This window comes from Trachurus trachurus (assembly GCF_905171665.1).
Source record: "Trachurus trachurus genome assembly, chromosome: 3".
In the NCBI taxonomy this organism is placed as follows: Eukaryota; Metazoa; Chordata; class Actinopteri; order Carangiformes; family Carangidae; genus Trachurus; species Trachurus trachurus.
In genome coordinates this window covers 16,177,547-16,202,176 of record NC_139893.1, presented here as the reverse complement: position 1 = coordinate 16,202,176, position 24,630 = coordinate 16,177,547, and the positions used below count along the sequence as shown (strand labels likewise).

General features: G+C 40.4%; 1 protein-coding gene across 3 annotated transcripts; it reads right to left on the bottom strand.

Moving 5' to 3' along the window:
* Positions 1-764: 764 nt before the first annotated feature.
* Positions 765-24,630, bottom strand: lpin1a (lipin 1a). 3 transcript variants are annotated; one of them, XM_084000655.1, is made up of 24 exons: positions 24,451-24,630; positions 24,165-24,333; positions 15,066-15,266; positions 14,652-14,747; positions 11,955-12,051; positions 11,630-11,843; positions 10,093-10,167; positions 9,744-9,839; positions 9,412-9,523; positions 9,033-9,249; positions 8,481-8,633; positions 8,308-8,401; positions 7,908-8,107; positions 7,611-7,704; positions 7,340-7,409; positions 5,955-6,047; positions 5,803-5,855; positions 5,563-5,701; positions 5,021-5,169; positions 4,726-4,812; positions 4,458-4,610; positions 3,977-4,091; positions 3,781-3,884; positions 765-3,650 (listed from the first exon to the last, which is right to left on the bottom strand). In XM_084000655.1, exons 2-24 carry the CDS (start codon positions 24,255-24,257, stop codon positions 3,482-3,484), a joined length of 2,874 nt encoding a protein of 957 aa, XP_083856781.1. In that variant the 5' UTR covers positions 24,258-24,333; positions 24,451-24,630; the 3' UTR covers positions 765-3,481. The 3 variants fall into 3 exon arrangements, with proteins under 3 accessions (XP_083856781.1, XP_083856782.1, XP_083856783.1); XM_084000656.1 differs by having other exon boundaries at positions 24,165-24,269; positions 24,451-24,594; XM_084000657.1 differs by lacking the exons at positions 24,165-24,333; positions 24,451-24,630 and adding an exon at positions 18,236-18,420.

The following is a 24,630-nucleotide window of genomic DNA, read 5'->3' as shown; positions in this document are numbered from 1 at the left end:
GTGTCTGTGTGTGTTTTGTTTTGTGGTCTTTTATTGGCCTACGACATAAAATAAACAAAAACGACTTTTGCTTTTCAGTACAAAATAGTCAACTCCCAAAAGAGAGTCCAACTTGGCTCCAGCAAAAAGACAGGGGAGGGGAGGTGGAAGGATTAGCTCTATGTGTGTGTGTGTGTGTGTGTGTGTGTGTGTGTGTGTGTGTGTGTGTGTGTGTGTGTGTGTGTGTGTGTGTGTAGTAGCCCCTTGCACATGAGGTTACAAGGGGGCAGGGCTGAAATGGAGAAGTAGAAAGAATGTGGTGAAGAAGGTCGAGAGAGAGGAAAGGAAAGAAAGACTTTATTTCCTCTTTTTTGCAAACGGACACAATATGTGCTTCTGTGTTTCCTCAACTGAGGCTGAATGAAAAAGGGCGGTGGGGAAAGCAAAGTAGTGCAGGATAACATGGCGAGTGAGGACAGCTGCCGGAACAGAGGGAGAGGGGTTGGACTTGATTTAAAAGATGGCTTTGTTTGATTAAATGTTTCCTTCTGTCCATCATGTTGTTCACATCCTGGTCTCCCCCTTTCTTTCCTTTTTTAATGCTAGACTATAAACAGACCAGAGACACTGATCCAGCTGTTCCAGTGGCAAGAAGTTGGTTGGTAAATAAAACCATGCGGTGCTGGAGACACCATCATCAGAATACTCTAAATGTAATTTCTGCTCAGGTTTATAAGGCGAAAGGAGACAACAAGAAAACAAATTAATGAAACACAAAATAACAATCAAATTTGAAAGTTTATTGAAAAATGTGTCCATTGCACAGATTCATTCAAACTACTTTGTTAACAATAGCTTGCACCGCACACTGCTTGATAGGCTGCTGCTTAGGGCCTACAACATTACCATTTACACAGGACAGCAAACTGGACTTTTAATAGATCTTTCACAGAAAGAATTAGGTGATAATCATCAAAAAGATGATTCACTCTACTAAACATTTGGGAAGAGCATTGTATTGATGAGGAAGAAAAATCGTCTTCTTCCATTTTGACTTCCATACCTCATAAATGAGATCATACTAACAAAAGACCTTTGTACTTAAATTACAATAAACTGTTGTATAGGCTAATGGTGACAAAAACATACCACATGGATTTTATGATTATCAAATCAAGTGCCACCGACCTCACACAACTCAAACAGATTAGTGTTATTGGCCTGATTAATTAGGCTACAACAAAACATTTTGGTGCACATTACAACATGATGCCGAAGGAATTACTGTTTCTATATCATAAATGTGGGAAAATATCCTCTAATTATGAGATAGGGAAGCCAAATTATTCAATCTTTTTTAAGTCATGTACAGTACGACATTATAAAGATCAGGTGACGAGACGGTCATTATTACATCCACGTAATATGCACTTAAACGTTACAGCAACATGCATTTTTTCCCCTTATACAGATGGCACAGGATTCTTCAAAGCCATGTGAACATCATTCAGTTTTCCTTTAGGAAAAGTCAATCACAAACACCAGCAAACATTTCTATCCTATGTATGAACAGTATAACAGACGTAGTCACAATCAATCAGAGGTCTGGTTAACAGTCTTCTGGTGTTTTGATTTCACTTCAATATACAACACATTGATATTAGAGTACAAACATTGTTTGTTTTTTAATACTAACTAAAATCTGGTGAATTACTTTGAGATTTGAACAGAGGGGTTTGCATTTTTAAAATTCACTTCATATGGTGAAAAATAATTGACATTAGTCATTATTTACAGTGGTTTTCCCTGTTTTAAATTACAAAATGTGTTTAAAAAACAAACAAACAAAGAACAGGCCACCATCTTCCATAAATGTATTACAGTAAATGTTATTTGATCAGTGAATGAAAACATAAACATACAGTATGATAAATTAAAAGAAATATATACAAACAAAAACAAAAAAACAAACAGATGCTTTTGTGATATATACTATTTGTGAAATATACTGCATTTAGTTCTCCACTCTGGGGCAGATTAGTGCTCTACATAAAAGTACATTGATCTGTGCAGTGACAACATCATGAAATATAATAAAACTCAAAAAATAGGACCACAGTCTGAATGAGCTTATATGGCAATTGCATTGATCAGCATTAGTCATTAGAGTAACACACACTGTAAGTGATTTATGCCCTATTCTAGCATATCACTGGAGTTAATTCATTCATGAATATAAAAAGAGACATATAGAACACAGACTGAAGTTAGTTGCATTGTCCTGCATTTACCTTGAGTATAGTCACTGTACACCTGTTGGAGGATGTGTTAGTGCCACATCTTTCACAGTAGTATGGTCAAACCACCACACAGTTGGCTGGAGATAGTCTGCAAAGAGGTTTGGCACAGAGGATGACTGGATACAGTCTCCGTGAAATGTTTGCATGTTCCAGATGTTTTGTTGTAATGTTACCTGGTGTTTCTGGTGCAAAGTGTTGTAATGTAACTGCTGAACCCGATAAAACTTTAGGAGTCTCTACTCCATTTCATGGTTAAAAAATGCCACAATTCTTTTTAAACAACATCTAAAAGAGTTATTAAATCCAAGGGTTCACTTACTTTTTCCACCTGCACTGTGAATGTTTAATGGATATGTTCAATAAAAACATTTCAGTCTTATAATTGTTTGTGTGGTATATGGGTTAAGCACATCATGTTTGTTTATACTTGTGACTTAGATGTAGATCGGATCACCTTGAATAGCCAATTAATGCAGAAAACTAAGAAATTCCAAAGGGTTTTTCTTGCCACTGTTTTAGAAGCATTATATGAATTCACATGGATCTGTGTGCATGTTTTTGTGGCAGCTTTTCTAAGTAGATACTCAATGGTGTGGGATGAATGAGAGACTGCAGTGTTTGCATCTTCTGTGTGATATCCTCACAATTTTGCTGATGTTGGTGTGTGTGCGTGTGTGTTGTGAGTCAGTACACTTGCAGACATTTGATGTGACTTTTTTTGACTCTGTGTCTAGCCTGAGACAGAACTGTCTGTTTTCTTCGTTAACACATTTTCTGACACAACCGTCTTAAGGTTTCCTGTCTTTTTCCTTGTTAGTGCAGATTTTTGTTCCTCATTTTTGTTTTCATACTAAACACAACCATAAATTCACTGTAATGTGGCTTCCTACTTTGTGTTTGCAGTGCTGCTTGTGCTCTCACTGTTGGCTGATGGCACAGCGGTTTGTTAATGTGGAATAATGAAAATACCTTCATCTATACTTATCATAAGTAACATCTTTGAGGTGTGAAGGAGCCACAGAGCTCAATTCACTCATCAAATGTCTTTCCCACACATTTCTTGGATAAGTCTCTGATCAAAAAAATCTGAATCTTCATTTCCTTATCTGAGCTGCCGGCTTCATAAGGAATTACAGAACACTGACCACAGCATTGTGCGATGACTAACAGCGACCCCGACCACTGGATTTGATGGTGTTTCCTCAGCTTGTCTCAAGGGCTTGTTCCTCTTCTTCCTGGTTGCTGCCATCAGGAAGTTCTTTACTCCAGTAGTTGCACTGACTGAAAGTGTCAGAGCAGGGGAAGCCTGCTTCTTCATCTTTTACTAGGACTGGGAAGACGTGGTCGACCATATCACAGAGACGCCCATAGCTGTGAGGGAGACATACAGACATTTACAGATATGTACTGTATATAACCATAATTCAGATGTTCAGACATCTGTCTACACAAGTGTGCAGAGTCAGTTTGCATGGATGAAAAACAAAAGAATGTGGCTTACGAAGAGATATTGGTTTTGGCGTGCTCCTGTACCAGCTCCCCTTTGGGATTGACAGTAAAAATCCTGTTCAGAGGAATTCCCACCTCCTTATAGGAATACACATCCTGAAATCACATGCACACAAATGATCAGCATTGCAACTAAAAGCAAATGTTACAAGGCCAAACCAGTGTCTCTGTCTTTTTAGTTGCCCTACCGTAGCTCTGTTGCCAAAAGCAGCGTAGAAAGGTTCAGTGTTTGGGTAGAAAAGGTGTTTGATGTCTGTGAGACACTCAATCTTAAACTTCTCTGGTTTCTTCTCAATCACCTCCCTGTAAAACAGAACACATCATATCTAAATATTTTGATTTTTTTTTATTGTTTCTTTAGATGGTGTGCAAGTTATCTATTCATTTGTTCTGATCCATCCATTGCAACACTACAGCTGAGTGATGCAAATTTAATTTCAACCCCCAATTTGTTCTTGTGTCATGTTCAGTGAAGAAAAAAGGGTGAAAAATTGTGCAACTACAATTTATATTCTGAATGACAGCAGCAAAACGCTTGGTCTTTTCAATCATAAGTAACACACAGAGAAGAAACTGTTACTGACTACAGCTAAATATTCTGTTTTATTTTTGCTTCTTATGTAGTCTGCTTACTCCAACCTGTAATGTGTCATATGTCGTGTGTCTGACCTGTGCAAGGCAGAAAACAGGCTGCTGGGGCTGAGCAGCACTGGTCCCATTGGCAGCATGGTTCCCCTCTCATTGACCCAGTGCAGGTATCCTCGTGTCATATCAGCCATGCCGATGGCCCTCGCTGAGCAATACATGAATTTATATCCATTCCTGTGACACAGAGAGAGCTTATTTTTTAATAATAACGTTTCCATTACACGAAAATAAACCATAAAGCTTTCCTTGCACTCTGTATACTGTGTGCAGACTGTAAAGCAGCACTCACAGGCTGACTCTGTGGTAAAGCCGGGCGATACCCTGGTGCGTCCAGTCTTTACCCAGTGTGGGCAGGATGTGGCCCAGAGTGTCCGACCTACAGCAACACACAAGAGGCAACATGACATGACACAACAGTGCAGATGTAGCTACGTGAGACCTAATTTCACACACATGGAAGGCCACCCTGTTTACAACATGGTGCAAACATAGAAACATGTGTGGGGGAAAAAATCTAAACAGGTAAAGTACAACATCTAGTGGTGAACAACTGAAACTGAACCAGCTAACCTGCCCTCTCTTACCTGGTGATGGTTCCATCTATATCAGAGATGATTATCTTGTCATCCCAGCTCCACAGGTAGATGGTGCCTTGGCAGCGACAGGTGCCCTGATACTGTGTGGTCACGCTGAACACCACATCATTAGGGCCCTCTTTCAGCTGCAGACTGGCCTGTAAACACAACACACACAATACACAGACACACACAGATTAAAACAAAGAAGAAATGATGTACTTTTTGCACTGTATGTGTTTTTTATGTATGCAACGTGTTCCCTGTCTCCGCGACAAATTTCTCCCTGGTGGAGACCAATAAAATTAACCTAACCTAACCTAAATTTCTCTCTTTGTGTTTTTATTCTAACATACTTCACACAGAGACCAGATTGTAGTTGGTGCGAGGAAAACAATCATTGTTTGTTGTCACATTTTTGCTTTATCGTAGTGCAATACGTAATATATCACTACAAAGCTTCACAGCTGCCGTGAACCGACTTGTTTGTATGTTATTATTTGTGGAATTTTCCCATTAAGGCCACTGAAACTATCTGTAGGACAACATACCAGCTGCTCTGAGGTCAGTCGAAGAGTCTTCTTATAGCAGACATTGCCAGAACTCATGAGCGGCTCTGATTGGCAGGACCCGGACATCTGATTGGAGGATCTGTGTTCCTCATCACTGGAGGATGATTCATCCTTCATCCTGAAACATCAAAGATGATCAATACGGTATGAGATGAAGCTATTTAAAATTGATGAGAACGGAAGTGACTGTGGGAGAAATGTGGAGCTGTCTGAGGTCACCTGTTCACTGAAGCCATGGTGAGGGAGCTCTCTCCTGTTTCTGACACTGATTCCTGAAGTGTAGAGAAGTCAAAGATCAAAACTGACATAATCAAACACACACAAACTATACACACAATAGCCCACATACACTCATAAGTGTGTAAACTCACTGATTTGGAGTCGCTGTTCCTGCTCCTCCACGAGAACCACCAACGTCCTCCTTTCTTTGGCATCTTCTCCTTCATGATGTTCTCCACTGAGGCCTGGAGACAAGCATGCACATACAACTCAAAACTGACAGAAGGAAAAACTCAAAATAAAGCAAATCCAAAAACAAAAGATGAACAGGAGGAAGCACAAAGAAATGTGCAATCTAAAATGCAATGTCAACCATAACAAACAGCACATTTCAAATCACAATGATCTCCAACTAACTCGCCAAAAAAATAATGCAGTTGTAGAAGAGGATATGATGGCATGCAAACACAGAGGAACTAGATAAAGGAACTAGATAAAGTAAAACCTGAAAGCAAGAGATTTCTGAACAAGACGCACCACAAGGACAAACAAGAGTCAGACACACTGACGATGGTGGGAAAGACAAAGACATGCTTTGACCAACACTCAAAGCAAAGCCAGAAAGCATCATACAGGCTGGGACGGGCTGGAGCCAAACAGACCAGGGAGGCAGTATGAGAAGAGGCCAAAGACAGAAAACACGTAACTCAAACACCAACACTTAGCACAGATAATCATCAGATGGATTGTGGGATTAAGAAAAATTGTAAATAAAAGGGAAAAATAAGAAGGGGATAAGACATTGACATTATTAAAGTGTTAGAAGAGCATTTTGATTCAAAGCAATATTTCACTGTGAGCTTCCCCATGTGTGTCCATCAACCACTGGCTTTGTTTGCTCAGGGTAAAGTAAAGAACCAAAATTATTATATTCTGTCCAACAATGACTGAAATGGTAGAGCCAGAAACAAATGTGGACACACTTTTTTTTATTTGCCTTTGGTTGAACTTTCATGAAGTGACAAGAGGATGCTGACAATGAAAACACTGAACCAAAGTGAAACATTGGGCTGTGGAGCATTGTTGCAAAAATGCTCTGGAGTGCACAAAGGGTTGTGATGCAGCAGGTTGCAGAACACTAGAAAACACAGAATACCATTGTACAAAATGCAATACAATCACATTCAAATAATCTCTTAAAATGATATGATAATTTTTCATTTTGGACCCAGTCAAGGAGCTCAGGGAGAAAAGAACAGAGGCTAGAGACAATGTCTCACTCAGACCAAAAGCTAAAGCTGTCCGAAAATGTACCAAAATGTACATAGTAATGCATCACTAATAGTAATCCACTAATATAAAGACACAATATAAAATTGAGAGGGCCCACTCAGTTGCATAATGAGTTCTTATTTCTGATACGTTAATGGTTAATTTAATATAAATACAGATCTGGAAACTTCTCCTGTCACTGATCATAATAGAAAACATGCAGTAAAAATAACTTTCCGTTCATGTATCACTGTGGTGGTCTTACCTGCGGCAGAGGTTTCTGGTAGACCTGCATGGCTAACATCACAGGAGCTGCTGTGCTCCAGTTGTAGTACCTGTATCAGATGACAGAGGGCAATATAAGCACTTCTTCACACTTTACACACTCCCATATTTGTAAGTTAAGTTGAAGGGTGTTCATGAAATCATGAAATCATTGCAGATAAAACAAAATATTAACTGATTATTAATGATAAATGTGTTCAGACTTTTAAAACTACAAAACAGAGTAAGATACTGAATATTGCATAACATACTTGTTTCCTATCTTGACCACCAGGTTAGGGTCATCGATAATGGACGGATTCTCTGAGAACTGCTGGTAGGAAATTGCTCTCTCTTGGAACTGCTCTGTATCATGAAAAACACATCAAATGATAAAAAGACATGAAATTATACAGTACTGTAGTTTCATAGTTTCATTCTATCTCTGGTCCTCTGGTCCAAAAACTGTATTATTATTAAGAAATGGACTATAATTTTAAATGTGTAGCAAATTGATGAAATAAAATTGATCTGTCAACATCATTTCCTTTCCTCATTCCTTAACCTACCCCTTGTGATTTCCGTGTTGTCCGTTAGTCCTCCACACAATGAGATGGCGACATGAGGCAGGTCCCCTAACTGGTCAGACAAACTGTCAACGCCACTGTCCATCCCACTGCTGCCCACTGACTGTGGCGACTGATTAGCGCTCCGTACTCCCATCATCATCATCTCTGAGTCTCCTTTCATTGAACTGCTGCCTCCATCACTGAGAGAGAGAGAGAGAGAGAGAGAGAGAGAGAGAGAGAGAGAGAGAGAGAGAGAGAGAGAGAGAGAAACAGTGAGCACTGCAAGAATTAGCCTACTCCATGTGAGCACTTTATACAGGTGTATCCAAATGTGTATACTTTGAGTGGAGTACGTTTTGTGTTCATCATGTGCTGTGCATCCTTATGTTTCTAACGGTACCTTTTAGGGAAATAGAGAGCAGCTACTTCAGGCTCCAGCTCTGTAATGTCATCCAGGTACATACCATCAGCACCCAGGTGCTGGCTTCTCTTTTCTAAATGAGATGAAATCACACTTTGTCAGTTTCAGAAAACAATGTGATACTAAGGCATAAAGATGCTTTTCATTCATACCTTTCTTCTTGGAAGGTGAATCAGTTCTTCTTATAGGACTTCCTCTATTTTCACCTTCATCCAGATGATCAAGGAGAATCCTGGGAGACGCTGAACAAACTGTTAGACCCTCTATCTCTGCACATGATGTCCCAACACTTTCCACGTGTCTGTCTAAGGATAAGAGACATAACAAAGAGTCAGTTTATGAATCATAGCAAACTCAATTTAAATTCTTGTAGCAGTAAATCTTAGTGACCTGCTACAACAGTTTAAATTCTCAGATTAGATTCTGCAACTCTTAAGTCAGTCTGTCCTGAAAAATGATGGTCCACTGATGGACCTGAGACATTCAGAAGTCACCTGTGCATCACATGAAGTTGCAAAACATTATCACTAGGGGTCAATAAAGTCTGTCAAGGAGGCATTACAGCTGCCTGAGGTGTTCACAAGTTGCAGACATTTTTCACTGTGGCTCAAGGGGTTTCGTCTTTTATCGACTGCTGTAGTTTAACAGTGGTTAACAGAGAGTGGTTTGCACATTAGAGGCTGAATTGTCCTCCACAGTAATACCTTGCTCTCTTCCAGCCATGTCCCCAGTCTTAGCAGTTTTATCTTCTTCAGAGTCCTTGTCCGCACCATGACCACTGCTCACCCCTGGCTGTGAGGCGTACGGATTGAGGGAAGAGGATCCAGTGTCACTGATGGCTCTAAAGTGAGTGCTGGCTGACACTGGGATGGACAATGCTGAGGCAAGTTCCTGCTGCTTGTGTGAGCTCAGGAAGGCTGGCTGTAGAAGAGATACAGAGACAGAAAAAAAAAATTGTACTCAAGTTCTGTTTCTTTCTGGCATTCCTTCATTCACTTTGATCACTATCTTCTTCATCTTAACATTTGTATCCAGTAAAATTTTATATAAAAACTATTCATATTCTTTGTGTGTGTGATATACCTGGGCAGCTTGTGGCAGCTCCCCCCAGGTCCACAGCATTTCAGGGTTGTCTTTATTCTGACTGTTTAGCTCTGAGTCGCTCTTTGGTGTTGATGACCTTGAATCATCGAGGCTGTTGGAAGAGAGATAGTCAGACACTTGACTTAGATCAGTCTCTGCTCCATAGTGTTTGGTCATGCTTACTATAGCCTACTTAAAAATACAAAAATAAAGAATAAAACAAAGCAGAAATCATAATTGCCCCGATTCCCTCTGTATCTGTTTACCGCATGAATTCATTCATTCATTCATTCATTGCCTGCATTTCATGAAGGTAAAACTGAAGGAGATACCTAGTAACAAGGGCAGAGAAGTGAGATGTCTGCTGAGGACAAGAGATGGACAGACCACAAGGTGGAGGGATGGAGAGAGTGTCCTTAATCACATTACTACAGGAACAAAGATAGACACAGAAAGACAGGAAAAAACATAGAAAGAGGACACGGAGCAGTGAAGAGAGACAGCAAATTATGATTATCATCATTGTGAGGACAGAGAATGGTTAAATACATCGTACAATGTGAACAGAATAAATAAGAAATAAAGAGAGTTGAAAAAGAGCTCAACAGACAATTCAATTAATTTAATTTAATTAATTTATCATTGTGTGTGTGTTTCTGTGTGTTTGTTTCTGAAGAATACCTCTTTGAACGGTTCCAATCAGTGCCAGGGTGTGTGTGGGAAATGGCTGATGACCCCAGATCCCCAAACACGGGTCTAATCACAAACAGACACATGTAGGGAGATGTCAGGCATGTACACACGAACAATATTATTCACACACCATACTTTATGACTACACAGTGCCTCTACAAGTCCATATAAAGTAACACATGTGGTTTATTTAAACTCATAAAATGTCCTGAAACAGCATTAGTAACCTGTTTGTGTCTTTGTTTGACTGTACTGGTCAAGAACCAGCATAACATATTTTCCCCTCAGTATAACACAGGACATAAAGCAGACATTCCTTCAAGTCTTTTAGGGTCTACAATCTTTTGCCTCCCACCATGCTCATGGATTCTCACTGGGATTCATGCAGATAAGCATGCACACACACGCAGACTCACACAAATTCATCACTCTTTTAGATGTTTTTGCTGAAATGACTTTACTGAAGTGATGCAGTGGCAACATGAAATCATAATACGATTGGTTTAAAGGCCCTAAAACTGTTTGTTCTCATGAGCACAAATCTGTCTGCCAGAGTAAGGACTGATTTATTCTCAATGGGTTGTTCGTTGCTTTTCACTTAAATTAAAACCGTAAAGGGTGTCGTATAGCTCAGTGGGTTGAACAAGCGCCCCATATACAGAGGCTATTATAGTCCTCACTGCAGCGGCCCCAGTTCGATTCCACCCTGTAGCCCTATTGCTGCATGTCATTCCCCCTCTCTCTGTCTCCCCATTTCCCGTCTCTCTCCAACTGGTTTGCACACATTTTGACTTTTAAACAAAAAATGATTTAACTCAACGACTTTCACCCCAACCTACTGATTCAAATTAAAGCACAGATCCTAACAAGGCTAAGAGATCTGAGGGTGGGGCCTGGCCTGATGTTTGTAAAAATCGTCATGGCAATCCATTCAGTTGTTGTTCAGGCATTTAAGTCTGGATTACACTGGTCGACACCGCCGTCCATAGAGCCACAGAGCTGGAACAGCTGAATATGGACATTTTCCAATGTGAGCATTAACAGAATGTCCTCAGTCTACAGGACTCTGTTTGTATTCCCCTTCTTCTGGTTTGGGCGGTGCAAATGGACAAGCTTTTTTTTTTTTTAGAACAACCACTTACACATTTGTTTACGCATGAAACACACACACACTGACACACAGTCTCTCCACTTAACTTAATTAGACAGTTATTGGCACTGGTGCATCAGCTTCACATTGTGACTGCTGACGAATGTTGTTTACCACTGCGATGGAAGAGAATGACTTACACTGGACAACAACTAACTCCCGTTCTCTCTCTGACACATACACACACACACACACACACACGCTAACAAAATGAAGCAACACAAAAAAAGCACCTCATGGGGCTTGGAAATGTATAATCTTTTGGCTCTGAAATCCTGGAAATATTAGGGATTTTAGAATTTGCCATAACTGGAAAGCCTCAGTCACACAATCACACATTTTCTTGTGCACACAGACAGAGACACAGACACACACCTGCTGTCGTCGCCCTCTCTCTCTTCATCCGAGCTCAAGTCAATAGTAAACATGTCCTCATCCTCCGAAAACTCTTCCCCGCTCTCCTCTCTCCTTCCTCCTCCTCCCTCTGGCCGTGTCTTCCTTCTCCTCTTCCTCCTCTTCTTGGTTATTGCTCCATCATTTTGCTGAGGTCCCAGGCTCTGGACAGGAAGTGAGCCGCATGGGATGGTGTCTATGTGATGCCAGACAATTTGCAAGAGATTAGTTTTACTGTAAAACAAAAAAGGAAATGCACATTTTTCACAATTTTATTCTTTTACTTAGTTTTTTTATTAGAACCTACCATGGTGACGAGAGCTGCCCCTGCCCAGCTGAGACTCCATTAACTCCGCCCCTGTTGACATGATGGGAGATGTGGCCAGGTAGGATGGAACCACTTCCTGTAAAATATCAGTATTAAAAAAAGATGATGAGCAGAAATGTTTACTGATTTATAAAACAAAATGTTTTTCTACTATGGATCTAAATAATCTGGTGGGAATTTGGGTTTGAGCTCAGATTAGCAAAATCACACAGATTTTCTCATCAGAGTCTCAGCACAGTGATTATAACAGGAAGAGAGAGACAGACACGCAGAGATAAGTGAGTAAGATAAAGAGATGATCCCAACAACGCAGACTGACACATGCTCTGCAGTGCACGTGTCGCAACACAGCCCAATTCATTTTATGGGTGAGAAAAAAGGAGAGAGGGCTCAGAATGTGCACGATGTCAGGTGACAGCTGATCTGCTCTCAGCTTCAACCTCATTGAAAACATTGATGCCAAAACCACTTTTGATTAATTCACATGTTTTTCTCTTCCTCAGTCTATTACCACAAGCCTCTCTCCTAAGGCTACAAATGCCATGTCTGTGCATGAGATTTTCCGCACACTGAACCATCTTCTCATGGTCGAAACATTGGTTTTGCTTATACGATCCTATTAAATCATTTTGCATCTAAGGCTACGAGTGTGTGACATCCCTTCTCCTCTGTTAGTCCGCACACAGAACCAAAATAATACATTCAGATGGACTGTTTTCAGCTCTGCTGCAGACAATGTGATGTCATACTTGAAACTATCAAAGTTGCTGAAGAGAAACATCTCACTCAGCAATCTAAATCCATATGATCCATCACACAGTGAAAGGAAAGTTGGTTAAATGTAAACTACAGATTACAGTAATTCCTGTTGGAACATGATGGTTAATGTTGGTTTATGTTTCACATGCAGGATCTATTTGCCGACACACAGGCCCCAACACGTCCTTCCATTTCACATTACAGCCTGAGCAACAAAGGGTAAAAAGCAGCTGGGCCCGCGAGGCACAGATTACTGGGCTGAGTGCCAAACAGTTCCTTGAAAATGTTGTTGATCGTTTTTACTGTAGCAAAGACACTTATGGTGGATGGATCATGTGTGTGTCGACTTCAGCAGGACTCTGGCTCATCCTGTTTGCTCTGCTCCTCTCTGACTCTATCAGTATGACAATGTGACGGCTGTCTTCCGGTCTGTGTGGACTGTACACATATCAGTGACGGCCAGTGTCTGACAGCAGGCTGCGTTCAAGCGACTGTAGCAGAAGGTGAATTTGGCCGAGCTATAAATAGCCGTGTGCTTTTCCACTCTGTGACGGGGCAGTTATGTCAAGGAGAGGATGTGGCACAAGACCCATGACTGTATAACAAATATGGTCAGACTAGATAAATAGATCTCTGTTTGTTTGAATTTTTTGGCGGGCCATTAAAATATGTAAACGTTCCCCTCCTTCCCCTTCCCATGTATCCCTCGTTCATCACCTTCCAGAATCATTTGTTTTAACTGGAAACTGGAAAAATGTTCTCACGCTGGATTATTTTCTGTTATTTATGCAGTACATACTGCACTTCCAAATACGTTTGCTTTCTGTTGTTTTACTCACAGGAAACTTAAGGGTTGCCACAAGGTTGGCAGAGGCTCTTATTCCATGTTGTTCTTCAGCTTATGTTTCAGACGCTAAAGTCTTCATCTGCTTTTGTACAAACAGTGTAGATCAGATCAGCAGATTGTTATGCGAGTTTGTTTTCCATTTAAAATAGACACACATCATTTGACCAAATGTCATTTGGACTGGTAAGGTCATCCATGTTTGTCTCTCTTCCTACCTTCTGTAAATTTCTTATACTTAACTAACTTGTGATCATTTGCCTTGTCTTATTGCTTATCCTTGCTGGAAGTTCAATGCAGCTGTTAAATGGAGCTAAACAAGCACTTGCACTGCAGTGTTTCAATAGAAAAGGCTTAGGTAAGGTCTGGTTCACTGCGGGGCTTTTCACACTGACAATTTTAAGGTGGTTCTAAAATCACCATTGCTTGTAGCTTTGTATTTTCCACAGTGCACCTGAATGCCATCTGGCACTCCGTCACAATTCAATACAAGCACGCACACATAAAATACTGTAGCAAGCACCTTGCGGTTATATTTTAAAGTTAAAAATTGTGCCCTGACAACATTTCTAAGGTCGTAAAATTTATCCTCAAACAATGTCAACAGCTGCTTAATATTTCATCTTCTGCCTTCACACTGTACATAAACACTCTCACACCAAAGCAGGGCCAGGAGGACACACTTAAAACAGATACTTTCAAGCTTGTGGAAGCTTTCCAGGTTAAATTATATGAAATGTGTCACAGTTCCTGTAGCTGTCTGGCAAACCTGCTCAGGTCTCATGCTGTATTTCAGACTACAGGAGAAAATCAGCACAGTTCTGCTTCCACTAGGTGTGTCTGGGCATTGAAACTGTCAATCAAGCAATTAAACTAACAATGGTACATGTTATGTTAGTGGATCCATTAGAAGGGTGGTGAAACCTGTTACAGTAGATCTACCTCAAAGCAACACTTAAATGAGTCCAAATTAAACATGGCCTATAGTTCAGCTAAGACTTTCACCTTCATGAGTAGGTTATGTCCTGTCCTGCCTTTGTGCATGTTTACAGACTCTGTCAATAATTACTCACCAGCATGTTCTCTGTCTCTCTGACGAAGAAGGCCTCTCCATTCTCCCCCAGCTTCATGTGCAAACTAACCGACTCTCCATTGATCTCTATGTCCACCTGCAGGACAGAATGGATTACACCTCATTAGCCCTTTTTTCAACAACCTACATTGTGAAATTTGATGTCAACACATATTCAGTAGCTTTTGATTTAGTGAATAAACATTCATCTCATTTAACAGATAAAGACCTCTTCCAGTTCTGTTGATCACCTGCTTCAGGTGCAGAAACGCATGCAACCTGAAGTGCACAGTGTTATATTAGTACTAACAGTGCTATTTGCTGTTCCCCCATACTTATATTACTCAATACTACATTTTATAATCTACAATGCTAGGTCTAAGTGTGAGTGAAGGAGGGATCACTCTAATCTCACCACTTTCTCACGTGACCGCAGAACTCCCATCTTGCCGAAGCGGACGTGGAAGGGGGAGCACTGCAGGGAGCCATCAGGCTGCCGCACCACGATGACGTCTATACATCCAGACAGCGTTGCAGGGTTGAGTCCTCTGTACAGCTCCTTGACCTGCACAAACACCTGGCCTGCCAACTGACCCACATAGTTCATGGTCTGTAACTGGAGACAGATAAAAAAGAAAGAGAAGGAAGATGACAATTATTATTGCTTTCTTTTCTTATATTTCTCTGTTTCTGCTGTGGTCACGAACATAAAGCATCACACTTTGACACCAAACATTGGACCACAGGGCCACCACGTCATCCTGTCACATTAAAACATATTATTGATCCACTGAGTCCAGTTTCTACTCTTCAATCACACATGTTAGGCAGGTTGCTGAAACCAAACACAAAGGTAGTTTTCACATCCCCTTCTCTATTCCTGGTGCTGCAGCTGAGTGTGGGTTGTGTTCGTGGGAGTGATTGGTGTGTGGGTTCCTGGATCCAAAACATTCTGCTTTTCCTTAAAATGTATACATATTTTTGTCTGTGTTTCGAAATCAAACACCATAATGGAAACACAAAAGCGAGTTCCCTCTCTGTGTTGCCAACACACTCGACCAGGGACGAGATTAGCCATGTGGTGCAGTGACAGTCTCTGATTCACAGCCTCTAATACTCTCTGTTTAGGAAGCCAAACACGGCCTGGAGGGAGACACACACAGGGAAGGGCATTCAACAGAAGGAGAGGGAGAGAAAAGTGTGAAAAAACCCCAAAACATTTTGTGTCCAAGAAAAATGAATAGCAACATTGATCCTTTATTGATAGATAAACTGATATTGCATGCTTTCCAACAAGTTTGGAAAATAAAAAAAGACGAGGGGACTATTTACAAGCTCTGTGCCTGGTGTCTGTTGTATGCAATACACCAGTTACTGGCCCTGCAGCTATGATGAGCTATGATTTGTGTGAGTAACTACTTATGACATCGGTGAGAACTAATGATAGTAATTTCATAAACAAGCCACTTTATGTGTATTGCGCAATGCAACGGGCTCAAGTCTGTGCCTGATCAAGCCCAATTATTTAAAGTGTTGCTTAGGCTTAGGAGAAGGATGAAACAACAGGAAAGAAAGAAAGAAAGAAAGAAAGAAAGAAAGAAAGAAAGAAAGAAAGAAAGAAAGAAAGAAAGAAAGAAAGAAAGAAAGAAAGAAAGAAAGAAAGAAAGAAACCAGTGTTTTGTCTCTGTGATGAAGTGACCCTTGAAATCTACACCTGCCACCTGCATGCTGACTCAGATACTGGCATCTTCTATCTCCTCTTCTATCTCCTCTTCTATCTCTTGCTCTCTCTCTCTCTCTCTCTCTCTCTCTCTCTCTCTCTCTCTCTCTCTCTCTCTCTCTCTCTGTCTCCCACACACACACAGACACACACAAACTAAATTACCGCATTCCTCCAGGACAGATGGTCTAATATTTTGGCAGACCACGTAAGAACACTCTTATGAGCACAATTTGTGAACACACATCAGTTACTGTGAATCACAGACTGAGCGTGCTATTGACCCAGCATAATATTGTTTGTACACACAAGAGCTACAGAACATGATGAGATAAACATCACAGGCATGTCCTGACCAGCCTGCTATACTGTAAGAACACAACACAACACTGTTACTGAAGACTCACTGAAGACTCATGGTACCTACTGTAAAACCATTCCTATTACACTGAGGGTTGTTAAATTCAGAATTATCACATGTACATAATGCACGTGGAAAAAGACTCTATTTTAACAGGTTAAGATCATCCAAATGACAAAAAATGTCCCTTCATTAAAGATGTCTATTCTTGCATACAGTTTATTGAGTGAGGTCTGTGGATTACCAAGCAAAGCTGGGACTTTTATTTCAGGAAGCTAAAATCTATCCCATTTTATTTTGGGTAATTTTTTTTTGTCATTTGTGCAACCTGAAACTTTAATCTCCTGTGTGACTTCTTGCTGAAGAACTGGAGCTGAGATTGTTTTTCAGTGATTATATAACTATTTAACTGCTCTGTCCCAATCTCGTTCCCTTATTTATTTGTTTTCTATGTCTAATACACATATGCCACATGCAGTCTGTGCTGTGCATACCGCAGAACTGCACTGTCGGCCACGTGCAGCCACCCATTTCTCTTTCTCTCTCTCTCTCTCTCTCTCTCTCTCTCACACACACACACACACACACACACACACACACACACACACACACACACACACACACACACACACACACACACACACACACACACCAACTTACACACACAACATACTCTTCCTGGACTTTGCTGACTAGCCAATCACAGTGCTCGTCCATTATGTAATAACCAATCAACTCATAGGGTCATTCAGTGGACTTGCTGCATTGTTTCTACTAAAGAAAGAACAAGACAGTAAAGGAAACTTCTAAATAACTGCTGTTTGTTCTGATGCTATAGTGAACAACAACAGTGGGTCAGAGCTCCATGCTCAGTGTGTATCATCCAATCCCCACACAGTCTTCTTTGTTTAAAGTTAGTCAGTGTTTAACTTGACACTATAGCAGAGACAGTGACTCCACCAGGAGAGGCAGAGGCTGAGGGATTTGCAGACAGATGATGATGTGTAAGGGATTATCCAATTAAATCAATTTAAAATGACTGGGGCTGCAGTCTCACACTCCAGTAAATGCCATACAACTAAATGCAAATAAATATAAAGAGAGATGTTTACTCTTTTCTTTATGATAGGATATATAATTTAAAATTTGACCTTCTCTTCCTCTTTCTCTGAAAAAAGAAACATACGAAAATACAATTGGTTATCAAATTCACAAAAGCTATGATGAATATGGAGAAATAAACCAGAAGCTGCATCAATATGAGGCTGATAGTAGTAGTATCTTGTGTGGCCTATGAGGCGACATGTAAACATCTGCACACGGGGTGAGGCTCTGCAGTGGAGCTCTGCCTCCATTCAAACAGCGACAACACAAACACCACCACAACACACATGACCCACTTCATATACACAGCAAATATTAGGCTTTACAGGTTACTTCAATCTTTCCATTTGTCCTGACAGTAGATTTATATCAAATGGTTGCGATTCTGTATTTCACTTACATTATTTATTGACGTCTCTTCTCGCTCGGGGAAATTTCTGCCATTCAAAAATGTACCAGCAAACGTCCTGTGCAGTTTTAGTCCCCGTTAAGTGTCAGTCCTCAGATCACATGCTGTGACAAACATTAAAAAACAGACAGAAAGAGCCTCGCGACGCTTTTACTAACATCTGATCTTGGATTGTCCGCTCTGAGCTGCTTCGCTATTTAAACCGCAGTTAAAATATTCCTCCCTCCGCCACGGGGACTGCAAACACACGGCGCTCCGATTGGCTGAGCCGCCCGTGACGTCACATAATGTTGACTGAAATGTTCCCTCTTAAACTCTAATATTTTTTCATATCTGAATTTCCCACTCAAACTTACACTCTATTAATTGAACCGATGGCCTGTCTAATGAGGAATCAAGGTTAATGAATGACTTATTTTTTATCAGTCCTGGGCCTGAGCCCTTGCTCTCAGTTTAACAGACCTATTCCTCCAGTCCACTGTTGCCCTCTAACCTCCTGGTGCCTGCATGATATAGGGGAGACTGGGGATGGTTGTAACACTTTTTGTCTCAGCTCCCATAGCTTGCAGAGTGTTCATGGTAGGGCTCTCACATTATGACACAGACTACCCTCATTTGTCCTCTACAAATAGCAATGCCCTAAACTTCTCAAAGTATATCACATAATTTACTATTTGATGTCAAATGCAAGGAGTGCCACTGTTACAACCTACCCCACTACCATACCACAGCCTGGGGTAAATTGTAACAGTGAGATTAAAAACGAAAAAACTGAGACCAAACCAAAAACACATGCATCTATATAAGTTTGTTGTGCATGTTCCAACACTAAAGCATCTTCCTATGGGTCAGTATGACAGCTAAGTGAAGAACAGTGACAGTGGTGTGGATCCTAACATTAGAAAGCTGTCTTTAAGAACATCTTCTGATAATACCAGTGAATGCTGAACATGAATGAATGGAAACCTTCAGCAGGAGGTCAGAAGCAGATCATACAATTCCAGGAAAGATGGTGACGCTTAATGACACTCAGAGTAATAAAACAACAAAGGTAAAAGGTGTAACAACCATCCCCACACCTGTCAGCCATTGTTTGACTAGCTGTACCACCATGGTGGTTTACAATAAACATTGATGAAATTACTCATATTTTACCTAAGAACCTGCTCTTTCATCTTATACAAGTTACCTAATTCAAACTTCAACAGTATCGATACTAGTCAGAATTTAGGCTTGCTAGTTGCTAGTTTTTGACCTAAAAAAGTGTTTTTTGGCTGTTAAACCTACACACTTATTGATACAGCCATGCAAATTCACATGCAATGTCAGGGAGTGAGTGGGTGCATGATATTGATCACATAACTCTAATGTTATCTCTTATTGGTGAAAGTGATGCTGTTACAACCATCCCTTTGTTACAACCATCCTCGGCCTCCCCTATTATAAACACGGATGACTTATGCGCTTATGATCTGATGTATTAATGACTTGCTTTGGTCTTAAACTGTTAAACTGTGTACACAAATTACACAGTAATTTAGGGCACAGTTAGGGCAAATGTAGAAATATAAATATATTAAATGTATAAATACATGTTTATAAATCTGTAAGATGTATATACAGTACTGTATAATCTATATCTAGTCAGCGTAATAACTGAATGAATTAATATATTTTTATTTATTTCATCTTGTGTTATTTTGAACACTTGTTTTGCTTTATTTAATTCCCCATTTCCTTTTTTTTATATTCAAATGAAGGATGTGGTTCATAGAGGGGGGAGATTAAAACTGGGGCCAGCAAGTTGTCCAAATCATAAGGAACTACCCGATATATTGTTTTTCTCTATTTTCTAATGGCACTGCTCAACATGAGGAGAATCAAAACAGGATTATAAAAGTACGTTTGCACAAATTATTACCATTTATGAGTGTGAGAATATGTTCTCCACTGTCATGTTTAATGCATCACATTCTCCTTAATGTTAATGCTGTGAAACTCCAGTCTGTATCCATACCCATTTCAACCATAAAAAGAAAGTAAACAACACGTGAAAGTAAATTAACCAAGGTTACACACCATCTCAGTTTGCTATATCTTGAGATTTCTATTTGTGAGAGGAGGCAAGTGGGGATAAGAATAGCAGTGACATTCAGGCAGCTCTGAGGCATCTGTATTTGCGCAATGTACCAACTGTGTCTCAGTTCTCAAAATGTAATAGTTGATATGAAGCAACAGCCATGAGCCAACTGGCTTAAAGAGAAAGGAGGAAGCAACAAGATATCAGATGGAGATATCTGCTCCATCTCATTCTGTTAACAATAAACAAAGTGCAAAAGGGCATGAGCTACCGGCTGCTGGCTTCAGATTCATAATGAAAAGATAGATCTGAGTGTTATCACTCATCTCAATGAGACAAAGCTTTTCCTTGAAGCACATAAATACATATGACTTTTCATACAGTATGCATGTTCACTCATCATGCCTCATTATGTCGAGAGGCTACAAATCTACAAATCTATGGTTTAGAGACAGATAGAAGCCTGAGGAGAAGGATTTAGTTGTTGCTAATAAACCAACACGTGCAGCATCATCTTTCTCTTTCACTGCCCTGTTGTACATCATCTGTGTTTTTATTGCTTCCTGAGGTACAATATGTATAACATGTCAAATGGCCCTGGCATGGCACGGCTTGTACGTGCCCTTTGGAAAGAAACCAGGTACTGTCACACTGATGAAAGAGCGATAATAAAAATATATGTTTATGAGAGAAAGTGACAGAGATACAAGGACATAGGTTGAGTAAACAGAAAAGCGGAGTCTGGTGGAAACTGTAGATCAATCAAATCAGTTGTATCAACTGTCAGACATGTTTAGACCTGCACAAATGTATATGCAAATACACACAGACCGCACAACATCCTTTTTTATCAAGATGTTTGGTTTCATGATCTTGATAATGATGACTGCTGTTTATTGTGTATTCATGTAATCTGTATATAATGCATGGCTTCAAACCAAGTCTCCACAGAGTTATATTCAGTTATCCTCCTTTTTCAACTTTTAACTGTTTATCTTAATAGTACATTCCTGACTTCTGTAATCAGATTATAGGTTACATAAGGTGTTCCTATTCTCTGACTTGGCTCTCATGGGTTTCGTTCAGTGATTCTGAGAACCAGACAGAAAGTTACACCACCACATCCAACTGTTCCTGCTTGTTATTCTAGTGTGTAGAGTGGTTAGTCAACACACACACACACACACACACACACACACACACACACACACACACACACACACACACACACACACACACACACACACACACACGTAACTGATGTTTCAACATGTGCACATCCATCGAAAGACTTGTAGATGCAAGATCTCTCGAGGAATGATGGCCCAGAGAGAATCTGTTTTGCCGTTGCGTGCGTGTGCGTCTGTCTGTGTGTATGTGTGTGCAGTCTGAGTGTGTGTATGTGTGTGTGCATAAGACTCCAGTCCCGACATGTGATACAGTTCCTCTCTGGTTCAATTTGAGCTGCCCATCAGAACACACAGTACAAAAAAACTTGTGCTGCGCAACCGCGTAGCTGAACTAAACACACACATACACACATACACACATACACACATACACACATACACACACACACACACACACACACACACATTATCAACACCAGCCAGCCGGAGCGGGAACAAGGAAACACGTGTTGGGTTTTTCTAAGAAGTGAGCCATTCATCAGGGGAGGCAGGGGAGAGGTGGGACACACACACACAGAAAGAGACAGCCTATGGGGACAGAGGAGTAGGCTGGGGAGAAAATTTGCAGAATGTTAATGTTTTTGTGAATGTGGAGGCATGACCGAGAAAACAAGTTGTAGAGGTGAGACAGAGGAGAAGAACTAGTTTACTTCAGTGCAATGTGTGAATTACTGAGATTTATGGTGGAACAAAATGAACTTTTTTTTAGTGTAGACTAGGTGGCTAGTTGGTTTATTACTGTAACTCAGAAAATCCTCCATTACATTGTACTGAAAATTTGTAAAAACATATTACTTTAGACAGTAATCCAAAGACAAAATAATAATAATAATAATAATAACACATGCTGTGTGCTAAACATCTTCCTGCCTGGGTTGAGCCTTTTTTTTTTAATACTTAGTGCGTCACATTGATTGTGTGTCTTTGAATTACAGTAAACAGCAGCATAACACCAACACAAGATCTATGTGTGGCCATCTGCTTTGTTTGTTTATATGGTGTGGCTGTGTTAATCTTTGCCCTCAGCACAAGCATGTATACATATACATACCTCTGCTTTTTTTATGTGTATGTTATGGGTGGGTGCTGGCTGATTGCTGCTGCTTTGGTTCTGCAGTGTTACCTCATGTCAAACACGTGAGAGGGGGAGGAAGGAGGTGGTTTGCTGAGACAGGGGTAGCCTGATCTCTCCTAGGAACTCTCACTGAGGTCATGAATGCATTCATTTCATCACCTCGGAGACAGGGGTGTCTCCTGGGGGATGGGCTGCGTGAGCCAATCAGAAGGCTGTGTGAGGCACGCATCACTCAATGAACTCTTAAACCCGCCCCCAATGTGGAGTCTTGGCAGACATGATCCATGGCTTTAGCAAAATCTGATTAGTTTGGTTTCCAGGGCCAGACATGGCTGAATAAAGCTTTTTTACTACTACCACCAATTCAATAGGATTTGTGGTGGCAACATGTCTAACAGAAACTGGAACAAATATCTGACTTTGGGTTGATTACTAATGGAAACATAATTATCTTTCATTTAGTTTCACAAATTGATCCTAAAAAGGGCACATTTTCACTTCCGTACACCTCTTAACCTGCTTAGTGAAAACTCACACTCAGTGTGCCTATCACTTTCACTTGCTGTCAAGAGGATAGATGTGACAAATCCTAATGTGGAGTAGTTGTTTATTAGCGTCATTTTGTTTACACAGTGCATATAGACATATAGGCATCCTCTTTCACACTTGTGGCTGAATGTAAACATGCATCAGTCTAATCAGAGCATGAAAAATAATGCAATTAGACTAACACTAACTTCTCTCCCAACAAATATCAGTATATCAGTGTTTTACTGATTTGACCTGCGGATATTTTCAGTTTTGAAGCCATTCATTGATTAAACTGATTAGGCCTAAACAAATAATGTATTCCTACCCTACCCTTCATAAAGACTTAAGGCCTCTGTGTACCACTAGAACAAACAGACTGACACACCTTCACAGGGCGTCTATAATGACAAAATAATCTGAGCAATTCACTTTGTTTACTGGTTAAAGTTTAACCTAAAGCAGATTATGTTCTAAGGGAGAAGCAGAAAATGTGGAGACAGATCCACCCAGCATGGCAGTGGGACGATTATGTAATAGCTTCACTAACTGTGGTGTAATATGTCTTTATAAGTACCTGTGTGGGCTTGAGGTCAGGTGTGGTTATTTGAGCTCTTGGTCTTGCACATGGTTGTACTGCACACAGACAAAAGCCCACACGCTCTCGATGACCATACTGTACCCACACTAAAATTTCAGGCTGCATAAGAGAAACACACACACACATACACACACATCTCACTGTTGCAGTCTTTGGTGATAAACTTTTAAATTGTGTTTTGCTGTTAAATATTAGTGCAGTCTTCTCCTAATAGCCAACCATGTCTGCTCAACAAACCATTAACACACAGGCAGTAATTGTGCTTAGGGACCTTTTCTGATCTAATCAATAATAATGGATTGGATGAGGAAAAAAATGAAAAAAACAACAACCAACAATTACTTTGAACTGATCACCTACTGTCCTGATTTTAAATCCAAATCCATAGCAATCTGCTGAATGAGATCTTTTGTTTCTGAGTTCATGCATTATTTTTGTTTTATTACCAGGGACCAGCTGTCGGTGGGGCTGTCGTCGTCACTGTGGCTGCTGAAGTCAAACTCCTGCTCCTCCAAGAGGGTCATGGCTCCATGTTCCATGATTCACCAACTCTGCAGAGAAGTTAGTTGCGGACAATCTCAGAGCATTTCCAGATCTCTGGAGGAATCCCTGTGACTGGTCCAAGCAGAAAAATGATGTGAAAAATAATAATAATGAAAAAGCACAATGTGAAGTTTGAAAAAGGAGCAGGTCTGTTCAGTGAGATATTCAATTTGTGCAAAAAAAACAAACCTGTTTTACAATATTTTATAAAAACTGGACAGATGCTGAGTGCTCATCAAACTCCGATGGTCCTGCTCTACTAATTTAGATGACACCTCTTCAAGTGAGTGCAAAATCACTTCTGCATGGTTCTGGATGTGTCCTCTGAGTTTTAAATCTGTATGACTGTTTGAGTGAGTATAGCTGGTG

What these genes read in the sequence shown, in the direction of transcription:
- lpin1a (XM_084000655.1), bottom strand. Translation starts at nt 24,257, where the DNA reads ATGGAACATGGAGCCATGACCCTCTTGGAGGAGCAGGAGTTTGACTTC. An exon ending in CCACCGACAGCTGGTCCCTG is followed by an intron (nt 15,267 to 24,164) that starts GTAATAAAACAA and finishes ATCTGTCTCCAG; the next exon opens with TTACAGACCATGAACTATGT. An exon ending in ACCATGGCTTCAGTGAACAG is followed by an intron (nt 5,702 to 5,802) that starts GTGACCTCAGAC and finishes TTGATGTTTCAG; the next exon opens with GATGAAGGATGAATCATCCT.